The sequence below is a fragment of the Nelusetta ayraudi genome, unplaced genomic scaffold (genome assembly GCF_046127955.1).
Source record: "Nelusetta ayraudi isolate G7.1 ecotype Tasmania unplaced genomic scaffold, CSIRO-AGI_Nayr_v1 ptg000111l, whole genome shotgun sequence".
Lineage (NCBI taxonomy): Eukaryota > Metazoa > Chordata > Actinopteri > Tetraodontiformes > Monacanthidae > Nelusetta > Nelusetta ayraudi.
The window spans coordinates 647,501-662,203 of record NW_027466161.1 but is presented as its reverse complement, the minus strand read 5'-3'; the positions used below and the strand labels follow the sequence as shown (position 1 = coordinate 662,203).

Genomic DNA, 14,703 nt, shown 5'->3' with positions numbered 1-14,703 from the left:
GTCCAAAATCAGCTGCCTGGGCTAAAACAAAAAACAACAAAATTATATATGTATATGTATATATGTATACATTTATATATATGTATGTATATTTTTGTGTGTGTGTGTGTGTGTGTGTGTGTGTGTGTGTGTGTGTGTGTGTGTGTGTGTATATACATATATACACAGACATTTATAGACAGATAGATAAGATAGATATGAAGTCACAGGTAGTGTTGACATTTGTAGCCTTCTCACAGAGGAGCTCCTATGATGATCTGCGAGGGCTCGGGACGTCCCAGAGGCTGCTTGCTCTCTCCTGTCATGTCTGCACTGTTTCCTTCCAGGGAGCTGGACAGGCCGGGAGGGCAGAAAGGTATGTAGCGCAGCCAGGTGGCAGAAGACAGGCGAGCAGAGATGTTGAAGGGGAGGTTGTAGACCTCGCCACTCTCCAGCGTGTTACTAGAGTCGTCTTCATGAGCCTTGTTCCAGGCCAGGATGCCTCGTTCATGCTTTGATCCTGTTGGACACGGGCCAATGTGTTAAACCGCAGAATTTTGATTCACACAGCGCTCATTTTATTTTCTGAATTTTTTTGCTCATCTGGAAAGCTCTGGAATGCAAAGGTCACAAGTGTTTACTTGAGAAGGGAAAACATTAATTTATCCCAGTGTTTGGACATGTTCCACATATATTTTAAGGTCGCATATTACAGTGAAATCTTTATCTCTCTTGTGTGACTGCAATTTAGCTCCTAATCGGACATTATAAGCTAATGATGTTGATCCGTGGAGGGTTGAAAAGTACCTGGGATTGTGTTATCCAGTATGAAACCAAAGAAACCTCCAACAAACATGCTGGTTGTCAGAAGGACCTGCAGCACCTGGTCAAGTTCAACCACACCTGAAAACAAGACAATGAAAAAATATGTATTACAATAATACACATTTTCCTTATAGTTATACATTTGATTTTGTCTTTATATCCACCTGTAGCAATGGTGTCTGGATGCTTCAATATCCAATTAGGAATGACCAAAGCAGAGAACATGGAAAAGCCAAAAACGAAGATGTTGCGGGATGAATTCATATCTGCGTACTAAAAGTGAGAAGGATTGTTAGAGAATTATTTGTTACAGTCAATTATAAAGTCAGAAAGACAATACTTTGAAGTGGGCACCTGCAGATTGGACACTCCAGCGGCTGTGATGACACCAAACATCACTAAGAACATCCCGCCCATGACGGGTGATGGGATGGTGGTGAATATGGCGCCCACTTTTCCAAGGACACCCATGACAACCATCAGGATCCCGCTGACGACGATCACCATGCGACTGCCAACCTGCATGAAGATCAACCAATCAAACCAAATGAAGACTTATCCAAAGATGAAGAAGTCCCAACCAAACATCTCCTGATATGATACCTTTGTGATGCCTAGAGCGCCGACGTTCTCACTGTATGACGTGGTGCCATTCCCAGTGCCCCAGGCTCCAGCCAGCAGACAGCCCAACCCCTCAATGCCAATGCCCCTGTTGATGGCGTGCTTGGGCGGGGGTGGAGCCCCGGATAGCCTGGCGCACGCGTGGTAATCTCCCACAGATTCAATCATGGAGGAAATGACACCTGCAAATATGCCAACCACCCCTGCCAGGTGGACCGTCGGCATCCCCCACTGACCTGGGTTTGGTGGCAGACAGGACAAGGTATAAACAGCAAGTTCTTCACTTCTTCTTTCCACATTTTAGCCTTGAAACGCTTTGAGAGTTTTTCTTACCTGGATATGGGAAAGTGAACCAGGGAGCCTGGCTAATGACATCCCCCTTGAGATCAGTACGGGCCATGTAGCCATAGTCTTTCGGATTTGAGGGAAGCACATCGTAGACTGTCAAAATGTAGCAGATGAACCAAGAAAAACTGATTCCAATCAGAACCTGAAGTGGGTTCAAGGGGTAAATAGTGAGCAGGGGTCAAAGAAGCAAGGCTTCACTTGGCGGGCGTCACATTTGTTTGATACGTACGGGGAGAATTTGAAAGACGTAGACGCGTGTGAAGTGCAGTTTCTTATCCTTGGTGTACACCGGAAAAGGCACGGGTATGTGGCGGAGGTACTGTGAGAACAAGGTGATCAGTGCAGTGGTCCTAGACGTGGAAAAAATGACAATCTCAAAATCACAGTACACATTTAAAACAAAAAGACCTATTTAGCTTTTTCATTGTCGTTAAGACAACATCTGTAGACGTCACCCACATGATGGCCACTCCCCAGTGGTAGCCAGCGCTGGTCCCAGCTGAGTCAAACAGGGACAGCCCAATGAGAGAGATGGTGGGAGCGATGGTGAGGGGCCCGATGAAGCGCATGAAGAGGCCAATGAGGCCGGAGAAGCCTACAAAGATCTGGAAGAGTGAGCCCACCATGAAGGAGCCCTGCAACTGAGGATGACACACACACACACACACACACACACACACACACACACACACACACACATATGACTCAATTATGGATCTGTTACAATCACCTAACTTGGGCGACTTCATGCAGTCTACACCTAAATGTAGTCAGTTGCTGGCACTGTAGTGGTGTCACGGGATTTGGGGTTTTGTAACGGGATTTGGGGAAGTGTTGCCCTGAAAAGGAGGCAACGCAGAGATCACGTGAGTCTTCAGAAATTAGGGATAGACATTAGAGTGAGTCTTTTGTTTTCAGAGTGAGTCTGATAGCTAGAGCTAATGGGACATTTCAGCTACTCATTGGGTAGCTAAAGTTTTACACAGCACCGGTGTGTCTTCAAGGTAAAGACACTGTAGCACAGTAGCTAGCTTTCATCCCTTTTAGAAGTAATTTTAGAAAATGTGTGAGTACAATTCATCATTCAAACAACTGCCCTGAAGCTCACAAAGCACTTGAGAAAGGCTTTGCAGCAATAAGCAGGGAACTTCAGGAGAAGCCAAAACACAAGCAGAAACCCCCCAAAAAAAGTTTTTACTCATCACGCCAACATAAAGATAAAATTCTGGGGCCGTGTTTTAATTAGCCTCTTTTGTGTTGCTGCTTTAGCTCTGTAAACTACATGAGTAGGGTTGCATCGCTGTTTCAATAATAGTCAATCATTGCCAGCTATCTCTCTTCATGGGTTGAGCTTTAACATAATAAAATTGGATAACGATGAACCATAACAAAAAACAATTCCAGTCATGGCAGCATTCAACCTGCAGCTGTATTTCCTCCCCGTCTAATACAAAGAGTCGTTATTCCCTTATTCAACCAGGGAACAATGACTCCTGTTGTGCAGGTGACGGCTTCATTCAAACAATGAGTCAGCAGTCCAGGGCTGCTGCATGGGCCATTTAGCAGTCGTATTTGGGTCAAGCTAAGAGAAAGAGAAACAAGAAGCTAAATGCTAAAATATCTAAGTGGCTTTAGTTTTATTTCAGCTGGCTTTGGATTAATACAATTACACAAAAAGCAGCCAGGCACAGAGGCAAGTCTATTATTGATAGTGGTGAGACATGGTAGTCATGGTAACAGAGTTCTGGTGACCAGATTGACAGATGTGTCCATCATCATTTTAGCTAACGTTAGCATGCCCAGCTCTTTCACTCGAGATGTACAGTGACTGTGCTTCACAAAGATAAAACAAATGCAACAAAACAACAGATAAATGCAGAAGTGCATTGCTGCCACACAGTAAATAAGAAGGAATAACTGTTTTAATGAAATGGAACAACGCAGTTAGAGAGAGTGTGCTATCATCATGCTGTGGTCAGCTGAGCTGAGCCATGGCCTGCAGGACAGAAAGCCACCCGATCACGTTTCAATCTGCTGTTTGACTCACTGCTCTCATTCGACTCTGCCAGATCTCTGTAAACTCTGGCGATGAGGTGTTGACCAGGCTGGCGTTTTGGGTCCAGGCAGGACACGACCACTCGGGCATGGACAGCATAGCCATGGAGGGCGCCAGCAGCGTGAAGGTGCCACCTTGGAGGATGGGTAGCCTGGGAAACCAAGAGCAGGCAAAGTAAAGGGGTGAAGGAGGGGAAAGAGCCAGACAGTTGCAGTATGATGCCGCTGGGTGGACACACGCTGTGAGAGAACTCCAAGTGACAGCGGAACCAATGACTCAAGACATTAGATAAATACAATCAGTGGCAATCCGTCAGGGCCAGTGAGGTCTTCTCTGCTGGCCTGAACATACTTAGAAAAGTACATTTTCCCGTAATTGTGATAATAAAGTTATTACCATAGTCTGTTCTTTCTGTTTTCTGTTCATCTTGTTGGTCTCTTATATGAATTGGTGAAAATGCGCAATTTATTGGACCAGTTTGGACCAGTGTCAAAGCTCACTGCACCTTTGGTGTACTTATTAAAACTTTGATGAGGAATCTCTTATGATTCCATCCATCGTCCATACCCAGGTCCCCTATATGAAGGTGATGTAATGCGTAAGTGTGATTCTCTATGGATTCTCGAGCCGTAGTGTCGTATTGAGGGTAATATGCGGCGTATTAATTTTGGGTGGACTAAATCTGATGTCACTGATGACGTCAGATTTTTCACCGACGACAATCAAAGGTTTGATTCGCTGCACAGAGTCGACCTCGCTTGGTCCCTGCGTCCCTCCTTTACTCCCGATTAATGGCTTGACTGAAGTCATGTGAAGCCGGGTTGATTGGCTGCTGTGCTTGACGTTAACTGAGTTGCAGTCAGCTGCCACGCACTAATCCTCATCACGCCGACCTCGGCGCGGACAGGAAATCAGGGCCTTTTTTTCCCCCTCTTTTCCTCTCACATTTACTCTGAATTATTAAAAAAAAAAACAGCATAAGAGTGCAACCAAATGTTTTGTTTTTCCCTCGCAGCCAAACCCCCTGGAATTAAGATTAGGTTAGAACCAGATTCCAAACATAGCAAGATGGAAATTCCTCCCCTAATCTGGCTGTGACACCCATACACAGCCTGGCCAGTCGACTCACAAGCACGACTGGACACACAGCGCACGCTTCCGTTTGTGTGAAACTAAATCAGCTGTTTCAAGGCCAGCGTGTGACCGTCACGGTTACATGGGATACTTCACATGGACCCACTGTGACACAGGCAGGACTGCTGCTCATCTGTCACACAGCAACTGACAGTCAGCTGATGGTGGCTGCCATGAGGTGAATGTCAAACATTCAAAACATTCATGGGTTTATTACTGCAATAGTTACTGCATATTTAATCACCATAGAGATTTTTACCTATTGTGGTAGTGTGGTTTTAAGCACAGATTGTCCTGTTATATTCCATGCAGCACTGCTGCAAGAATCCAGTTAGTTTACATTTATTATAACTGTGTGCGGTCCCTGCTTTTATTGTACTTATTCTATCAAAGCTAAACATAATTTGTTCATATATTAGACATTTTAATCTACCTTGAACTGACTTATACATAGGATGCCTTTAATGCAAAAGTATAATAATACAGGTGATGTATTTGATACTTAAAGTTCTAACAGTTGAAAGGAGGGAGAGCTGAGCGGAGGCTTTGTTCAGCAGCACAACTCTTAATTCGACTTTAATGAACCTTCCAGCACTTCCGCATTCCCTCATCGCAACCTCTCGTTCTTAAGAGATGTCCCAAAATGCTGACAGGCTGCCCGGTTGCCTTCCTCCCTCACCTGATGCCGAAGACGACTTGCAGCAAGGTGCAAATCCCGGAGACGAGGAAGATGGTGCTGATGAGGTGGCTCTGCGTGAGGCCGTCGTGCTGCAGGCACAGGCCCTGCGACAGGATCAGCGGGATGGCGATGATCCCTCCGAAGGCGGTCAGACAGTGCTGACAGGCGCACACAAACACACACACACACACACACACACACACACACACACACACAGACAATGCATATATGACTTACAATGTGGAATACTTGAGTGAGTAGATGTAAAAAAGGACCAGCTGATTTGGGAGCTGGTCAGAGAGGCTCACAGACGAGTGTGACTGAAGCAAATCATCGAATCCAGAACTGCAGCAAATGAAGCCAAAGGACCAGAACATACAGCAGAACATACACATGTTACATAACATGAGAACAACCAACAGAGGCTGAGACACAGACAGCCTGGTGTGTGTGTGTGTGAGTGTTTGTGTGTGTGTGGGGGGGGGGGTTCTGCCAACCTACCTGGATCCCCAGGAGGATGCACAGGTACCAGGGAGGGACGTCCGTCACGCAGTACTGCAACTTGTTGGCCTCCCCCTCCGTGGACGAGTCTCCTTCTTGGCCTGGTTTGCTCTCTGGCAGATCGCAGTAGTGGCCCTCAAGCTTCATTCACACGGCAAAGTCAGAGTCAGTGCAAGACAAATGCAAACAGTGTGAAAAGTTCACACCTGCGTTCCGTCGGTTTTACTGACTTTTACCATGGGTGATAAAAGTCCGAGCACAACAGTGATGCGATGCTTACGTGTTTACACTCTTGTTTAGCGCTTTTCAAAATAATACATTTACTTATTAATCACAGTATTGTATGGTAGGACGAAACAACTAGTTTGAAAAGTGTAAGCTGCATCCCAGCTCTAGTGGTTGTCAATGCAACTGTGTTGAACTGGGGATGTTTGTCAGAGCTCTAACTGAAGTTACTGTCTGTCATCTGATCTCTCGGTAAACAAAGTTCCTTGTGCTCTTCTCTTCATGAAGTTGTGAATGTGCAGAGGAGCAAGAATGCAGAACAAAAGGTGAGTTTGTGCCGATAAGAAAGCTTCTACACATCGACTTCTACCGCAACACGGAACTAAGACAAGAACAGAAGAACAGATGAATTCTATAACTGGTTGTCACATTTAACATCACATTTAAACCAGCGTTTTTTTTTCTGAAATAAATAATTCCATTGATAAAAACGAGACTTTGTTATACTTACTGAAAATTCATAGTTGTTGAGCTCTGTACTTCCCTTCTCTGGAGCCATGTTGCCTTCAGCAGCTCAGATGTTGGTTGTCTGAGGCCAAAACAAAATGGGAAAGGGGGAAAAAGCGTGAGTGTGAGTGGAGGGAGAGGGAGCAGCGGAGGATAATGGAGAAGGGAGAGAGCGTGGAGGATGTGGGGGAGGAGGTGGGAGGTGTACAGAGGCTCAGACATGAGACCGCTGAAATGAGTCCCAGCAGCAACTCATGTGAACCCAATTACATCAAGAGCGGCAGCTGACCAACCAGCGGCTGCCATCTGCCGGCACTGACGGCGACGCTCTCCTGGCTCTCCGTCCGTCCGAGACCAGGAGCACAGAGAGGAACACTTTCTACATGGCCTTCCCTGTCATTTCACCCTTCAATGTTACACCACTCGCACTTCATGCACAGCAGTCATGGGTGATGAGTCATATTCTCAAGAAACACTAACTTGATTTTGCTTCCACAGATTATATTACTCTAAATTAGATTGGTAGCCTGAATTAAGGGTTTAATAGAGCCGGCATCCACTTGATTGCTTATTCCCGTAAGGCCACCAGAGGGCACTCAGATTTTTCCCAATGTTTTGCATTCCATTTTACAGGAAACGTTGGCGCGTCATTGAATCAAGACAAAAGTGTGTATCGCTTGCCAATTGTATTTGACTTGACGCTACATTCTTTTAACCTGATCAACTGGATTGAAACGTTCCTGAAATGCTTTGGACTATTTGACATCAGCATCAGGGGGAAGAGACCCTGAGTGTTTGTAGAGTTGATGAGATCAGGCCTCCAGTAAGCCACATTCAAGCAGAACAATCAGATTATTCAAGCTACTCTATGCAGCGTTCACTGCAGATACTGAAGATATCAATACAGTGTAAATATTGTGCATTATTGTAAATACGCAGCACAGCATTATGACCACTTCAAACACTTCCAACCAAGTACAAGTTCAAGATAGTTAAAGGGAAATTGAGCTCACGCGACACGAGCAAAGCACAGGGTCAACAGGGCAGTGAGGTGAAAGCAAGGGTTCGTTGTTCCGGTTCCATCAGACAGTGAGCAATACACTGTGCAAATGCTAAACACACAATTTAAGGTTCAATTCCCCTCAGTGTGTTTCCTTGCAGATTTTTTTTGTCCTCTCGGCAGTCAGATGTGCGACTTCCATGTGCACTATTGCCGAGAATGTGTTTCTAATCCCCTACAGCAAGCGGGCCGAGATCTCCTGCCGCATTATTTGCAGCGTACAGTTTAACCTCTGCCATCAGTGATGTTAATGGTGCAGCAGCAGAGGCACATGACGGCCATTGGTCGCAGGTGACCTTTTGAAATGGGTGTTTGAGTGGCTGCTCCATAATCCAATTTGGTTGAGGGACCGCACTCACTCAGTTGACGGGACAGAGGATCTTTTTACAGAATGATAAATGGCACAAGTTGAAAAAGACGACGTTTAAATTGTATCGCTCTGAAGTTTAACGAAGGAAAAATGTTTTGGATAAAGGGGGCAAAGCAGGGATTATTTCTCAGAGATATATTTTCAGAAACTTCAGAGAATCATTTCTCAACGCTATTATTCAAATATTAACGCTTCATCGGTCGTTAAGAACAATTGCTGATCAACATCTGTGATTGTCTTCAAATCTCAAAAGTTTAATTTTGTTTGAGCTTTTTACAATAGTGGAAAACCAGCGTGTCATCAGGAAACAGCACCTAAAACAGTTGCATAAGCAAAACCTTTCAAAAGAAAAAATCTCTAAACTTCCAAAAAAAAGTGCTTTTATCTGATATGACTGCAACCCGTGATGCTTTCTAAACAATGGTCCTAGTAACTGTCCAAGCTGGTTGCCATGAAAACAACACCAGTAGTCAAATGTTTGATTGTATTTTAACAGTAAGCTTGCTGCTCTTCTTTTTCACTCCAGTATTTTTGTAATCAGGTCAACCACACACTGCAGGCTACATTACTCAGAGGCCGCAGGACACGCTTGCTTTGTGCACTTGAGTGGGTCATGATGGAGATGAAAAATCAGCAACAGCCACAACCATAATGTTCTTCACTGCTGAATGTTATAAATATTACATTTATACCTTTTAAATTAGTATAAGTTTAAGTATCGGTGTGCAATATGCCCAGTGAGTGAATAGAGATTTTGCAACTTTGCTTGTCAGCTAAATCCCAATGTTGAAATCTCAGCCACTGTTTTTCACCTCCAACTGTGGTGGAAAATGTTTCCAGACAGTCCCGGGATTCCATCAGCAGCTTCACTTAGCGGCTTCCACAATGTGTCAAATGAATTTATGGTAAACCTTTGAAAATTGGCTATTAAAGCGGACAACTGGGCGCCAACGTTCTTTCAATAAAACTCACGCCACACGCGCTCCTCAAACATGCAGTGAAGTATCAGCACCGCTAGATGGAGACATTGCGAAACATCGCACGGGCCCTTATCTCTTGTTATTATCGTGTGTGCGTGGTGTCTGTGAGGTAAGTGGAGTTGTAGAGGGCACTCCGAGGCCACGGCCATAAAGAGGAATCTACCAGTAAAACTGGCCGATAAGAAAAGCAAAGCAAAAGCTTAAATGTGTTTATTTGTTTTATACCATCCATTCCGAACACAGGCCTATTAAAAGTTGAGTGATAAGGATCGACGCCTATATAAAAAAGAGCCTTTAAAATCACACTCCATTGTGGGGAAGAATGACTTTGATATCAATGGATGCTGATTGCAGTTTTCAGGGAACTATGCTGTTACATACAGTCACTGGCTCCTCCCTGTTATTGGCCATGTGATAAAGTCCTGATGAGGGCAGGACACCAGACGGAGGAGAAACTTACCCTCTTCACCTTTCAGTGAATATGCCAGCGATCACAGACACAGACATTTCGTAGCCAAAGAGGTCTTGGCGGGGAAAAAAGGAGCTTTTCTGAGCGATAGAGAAAAAAAAAATCTTGTCAAATGCTGAAGAAGTGGAATAAAGGAAATACAGAGAAAGGGGTCTGCATGGATGAAAATAAGGAATCTCAACCCTGCAAAAGACTGTCTCACTCCATAGAAGAAATACTGAGTAGACCTGCAGTTCAGCGCAGTTGGTCAGTGATCAAGGAGAGCTCCAGACTGCCCCAGCTGCTCTCCTGTGCAGGTATGCTTCAGTCATTTCTTTCCTGTTTAAAAAAAAAAAAGAAGCATGCTATTCTCCAAGAAGGAGTTTCACTCATATGTAACTGTGGATATGAAATGCAATGTTCTTAATTTATCCACACGATTTCCTATTGTTTTTGCAGAAAATGCACAAATCAGACTAGAGTCTCCAAAAGCCGGCAGCAGCTGTGCAGGTGAGTTACTGTGTGACCAGGAGTTGACCAGGAGTTGATCTGGCAATGTGCCGACGGTGATGGTGACTTGTTTGCAGGCAAAACCAGGAAGAAGCGGCAAACGAGGGTGACTTTCACGCCGTACCAGGTGGCAGAGCTGGAGAAGGTCTTCCAGCAGAGTCACTACCCAGACGTCAACTCCAGGGAGCAGCTGGCCTCTCACCTGAGTCTCACCGAGAGCCGCATACAGGTGAGAGGCTCAACTCGTCAACATCATGGAGTCAGCAGCTGCCTTGAGTCTCTGTGTTAATCTGATCAAAAACTGCGCTTTGTGTTACTGCTTAAAATGCATAGCAATGATTTTACAATTTCTTCATCATTGTGAAATAAGGAAGTATTTATAAAATCACAAAGCTTGATAGTCTCCTTTAATTTGCCTGTTTCTGCAATGTGTCACTATTTAACTCATTTCATTTTACTTTATTTTGATGATGCCAACAAATTTCTAACTGATATTGTTTCTTTTTCTGTTCATTCAATTGTGCTTGTGAAGGCAGCGACTGTGACTCTATGACATGGCCCCTCTTAAAAAATAGTGTGAGAGAGTTTGGCAACAGTTCCAGTTTGCATGTCGCATTAAAGCAGCCGACAGTTCAGGCAAAACTGATTTGCAAAACACAACAACATCATCTAGTTTGTAGAAAAACACTTCGGCTCCAGGCAGACGTGCTGCGGTGAAATGCAACTTTTAGTGGCGAGCACCAGCAAAACTTCCACACTTCCACCTTGGAGCCCTTTTCCCTCCTGCTGAGGAGGTCTTTGTTCTTTCTCAGCTGCTGATTGTGACTGATGAAAATAGACAGTTGAGGCTGGCGTGGTCACAATGTGGATGAGATTCCCACTTTGGTCCACCAAATAAAGTTTGAGACAGATTATATGGAAATACACCTGAGGTATGATGTTCAACACCCACCTGAAGTAGAAGCAGCGAGCCAGACTCCTCCTCCTCCACCTTTTTACTGTTGGAATGAATGTATGCAGCCGACCACCTGAATTTCCTTCAGGATTAATAAAGTTTTATCTATCTATCTATCTATCTATCTATTCTGGATCTGCAGTTCACTGCTTTACACAAAGTCATGCAAGGATAGAGTGATTAGGATAAAGAGAAGAAACCTATCACAGGCAAATGTATGAATGTTTTCACAACTTTATTGACAGCACGATGAGCAAAAACAAGTGACTCGTTACTCCCTGTAAAGCAAAGATATTTGCTGCTGTGTTTTACTTCACTTCTGTTCATTTTCCTTTGGTCGCTCATTCTGAACGACTGACGTCATGAATGCAAAAATACACAATACTGATCAGAGGAGACATTCGACCTGCAACACATTCCAGAAGCTTTTACATTGAGTTAAAGTGAGGCTCAATGAGGTTGAACTGTACCATTATTTTTTGTGAGGAGTGAGGAACCCGACGTGCCAAATAAAACCATGGTGTGTCACCGTTACATAAAACACTGGTCAATTTTCAACCCGCATATATTTTCTTTTATGCGTGCTCTTTGATACACAAATCAGGCTGATAGAGGATGTGCTGTTGACACAATGTGTTGACGTTGTGCCTCAGATCTGGTTCCAGAACCGCAGGGCCAAATGGAGGAAGATGGAGACGCTGAAGGACATGGAGCTGATGGCTACTCGTGACTCGCAGCCAGCCGCTCGACCTTTATTTTACTACCAGGTAATCCAAGTGTTTGGATTTCTTAATCCTACACAATCCCAAATTGTTATAATTTTGTTACGCAAAGAAAATACATTTGAATTCCCTGAATCCCAGCAACAATATAGCGCAAAGACAAGAAAAATATAAAATGAGTAAAGAGTTTTGTCAAAGATATAAATATACTTCAATGTGCTCTCAGGCTCAACTGTTATCTGTGCTAGAACAGAATTTGCAGCCATTAGACTGCTTGATGATGGGACAGCAGCTGTTCAAACAGATTAAAGGTTGAATCGCACGATAATATTAAACACTTTTATCATCCTTCCTGCTGATTTCCTCCGGTGCTGGCCGGCCATCTGGGCCTTGCCCTCATGTAACACCACGGACACTTTGTTTGGTGATAAGGCACAACATCAGCGAGTGCAACAGCTCCATTTGCTCTGACACTGCAGGATGTCGTCACCCACGGCCAACGTGTCACGCTGAGACTTCTTTCTTCTCTATCTTCTCCTGTGTCTCCTCCTCTCAGCTCTTGCAGAAACCTCAGGTGCCGACGAGCTGCTGGCTGCCGTGCTGCTGGCGCAAACCTCTCCAGTCCAGCCTCTTCCTCATTGACAGCCTCCTCGCCGGCCGCCACGACGCCTACACATCACAGGGATCCTAGACGCTGGCCATGGCCGTCTTCAACGCTCTCCCGAAGCGCTGCACCGTTTGCAGGACGAGGAGTTTGCTGTGATATCTAAAGACAGTGTGTGAAATACAGGTGGGTCTGAAGGGGGGCTGATCACCTGACTGCCATGGCTTGCATCCATGAAATATTGCAAGGATATTCTATGCCTCCAGCATGCTAAGGAAAGTTAGGTTGGCACTGAGTAACAATCAGGAGGATGGGGAACCCCCTCAAATATTGACGGGTATTCCGCACACTGTCTATAGAAGTACTTTGCGTACTAGCGTGGATGGAGGACACTGGCCCAGTCTTTACCAGGATAATCTATTGACCTTGAAACTGGGCCAATTGGTTTCGATACTTTCAGTACTTTCGGTGAAGTAATCAAACATTCCCATCCAGAAAAGATTTCAGATGGCACTCTGGGTCACAGGCTGCTGGCTTGGAACAGATCAAGGTTTGAGGACACTCCGTACCAGACCGCCGCTCGTCGTGTTGTTGGCCAGGAGGAGGGCGTCGTGATATTTTTTTTTTCATGAGTACACACTTCCTTGTCTGTGATAAGATAGGACGGCACCATAAACGGCACTCATCTGTTTGACTTTTCATTAACCTGGCCCTTATCTTAATTTGGCCCTGTCAAGTCGGGGTTATTGGCAGGGCAGCTGGGGAATTCACTGAACTGCTGGATGCAACTTTCCAAGAAGTCTGAAGAAGCTGTTTAATTGCCGTGTGGTCCGTGTATGTAAATAATTTTGACTCAGAGAAGAAATATATGTTTTTATGAAGACCTTGTCTGTGCTTGATTTATTTCGTTTTCACAGATAGAAATGACATGTTCAACCTAAATATTTGTTATTTGCTGCCGCTGTTGCTCTCCCGTCAACGCCAGATCGTTAAGGCAGTGATATTTCACTCGGCAAAGGTTGCAACACTGACGCAAACTGCCCCCTTTACCAAGAGTTTACAAGGCCGCTTTTCAAATAATTGCCAATTATAAAAAAGGATAAGACAGCATCACCTTTACCATCAATAAACTGATCCAATTTGTAATGGCCTCCAAGTGCAGCCAAACTTTTCACCCCGACTGTATCCTGATTTATTGCGTATGTTTGCTGATACTTTATCTGGCTTCTGCTGCAGGGGCAGGGTCAAAGAGAGGACAAGAGCACTGGGAAACTAAAAAAAAAAAAAAAAACTGTGCTTGTGTCCGTGTAAAGTGTGATGGTTTACATATATATATTATTATTTAAAAATAAAAAATAAAAAAAGGATTGAGCTGAAAATGGAAAGCACTTAAACACTTAAACTTACTTTTAAATGATTCTGAATAGTTTTTGTTCAGGAAAATCAATGGACTCAATTTACCACGGTGTGTTAATGATCAGTGTGTGAGAATTTATTGTATAGATGATAGCATATTTCACAAGCCAAACAGTCATAAATACACCCACACAAGGTTAATGGGGGATTTAAAAAAAAAAAAAAAGAAAAAAGAAAAAAGGAATATATTGAGTTTTGTGTCCACACATGGAGGGTGAAATCATAATCAAGTGCTCTCGTTAAATAACCAAACCCGGCCTCCTCTCTAAAAGGTGAAAGTGGGACATTATAAGCATTTGTAGCATCTTCATCCGGAAGAGGGAGCTCCGGTGCAACAATGAAAAAGTCAATTTAAACTGAGATAAAAATGGAACGCTATCTTTAAAGGCAAAAACCTGTTAATCGTGTTTTCCAACAACTTTGTGTGCTATGAACTCTCTACATAAGAACATTTCCCATCCATTTAAAAAAACAAAACAAAAAACAACATAATTTGCTTACGTCACGTTCGAGAAGTGTGTGATCAAACTTTGAAAATCAGTCAATTGTGATGTCACAGACTGCACTGATAGCTCCCCGAAGACTAGAGACAACATTCCATCCACTGGGAGCCTCTCACGAAGCCTGAAGTTTGTGACACTTTCCAAACCAGGACGTGTTTGATGGTTGTTGTTTTAGTGGTGGTGGTTGGCAGGAGGTAGCGACTGGAGACGAGGATACAAATAAATTATAATAATAAAATAAAACTTCAAACTACTGCAAA

The 14,703-nt window shown here is 44.0% G+C and overlaps 2 protein-coding genes across 2 annotated transcripts; one reads left to right on the top strand and one right to left on the bottom strand.

Annotated features, from left to right (window-relative positions):
- Positions 1-233: 233 nt before the first annotated feature.
- Positions 234-7,069, bottom strand: slc23a4 (solute carrier family 23 member 4). Its single transcript, XM_076049241.1, has 12 exons — positions 6,880-7,069; positions 6,144-6,284; positions 5,643-5,800; positions 3,821-3,980; positions 2,233-2,414; positions 2,003-2,123; positions 1,759-1,915; positions 1,408-1,661; positions 1,159-1,323; positions 969-1,077; positions 787-882; positions 234-499 (listed from the first exon to the last, which is right to left on the bottom strand). The coding sequence occupies exons 1-12, from the start codon at positions 6,925-6,927 to the stop codon at positions 234-236; spliced, it is 1,857 nt and encodes a 618-aa protein (XP_075905356.1). The 5' UTR covers positions 6,928-7,069.
- Positions 7,070-9,804: 2,735 nt separating this feature from the next.
- Positions 9,805-12,730, top strand: LOC142903531 (homeobox protein aristaless-like 4). The gene is made up of 5 exons (XM_076049215.1): positions 9,805-10,050; positions 10,193-10,243; positions 10,321-10,472; positions 11,852-11,965; positions 12,477-12,730. The coding sequence occupies exons 1-5, from the start codon at positions 9,867-9,869 to the stop codon at positions 12,609-12,611; spliced, it is 636 nt and encodes a 211-aa protein (XP_075905330.1). The 5' UTR covers positions 9,805-9,866; the 3' UTR covers positions 12,612-12,730.
- The last annotated feature ends 1,973 nt before the right edge of the window (positions 12,731-14,703 follow it).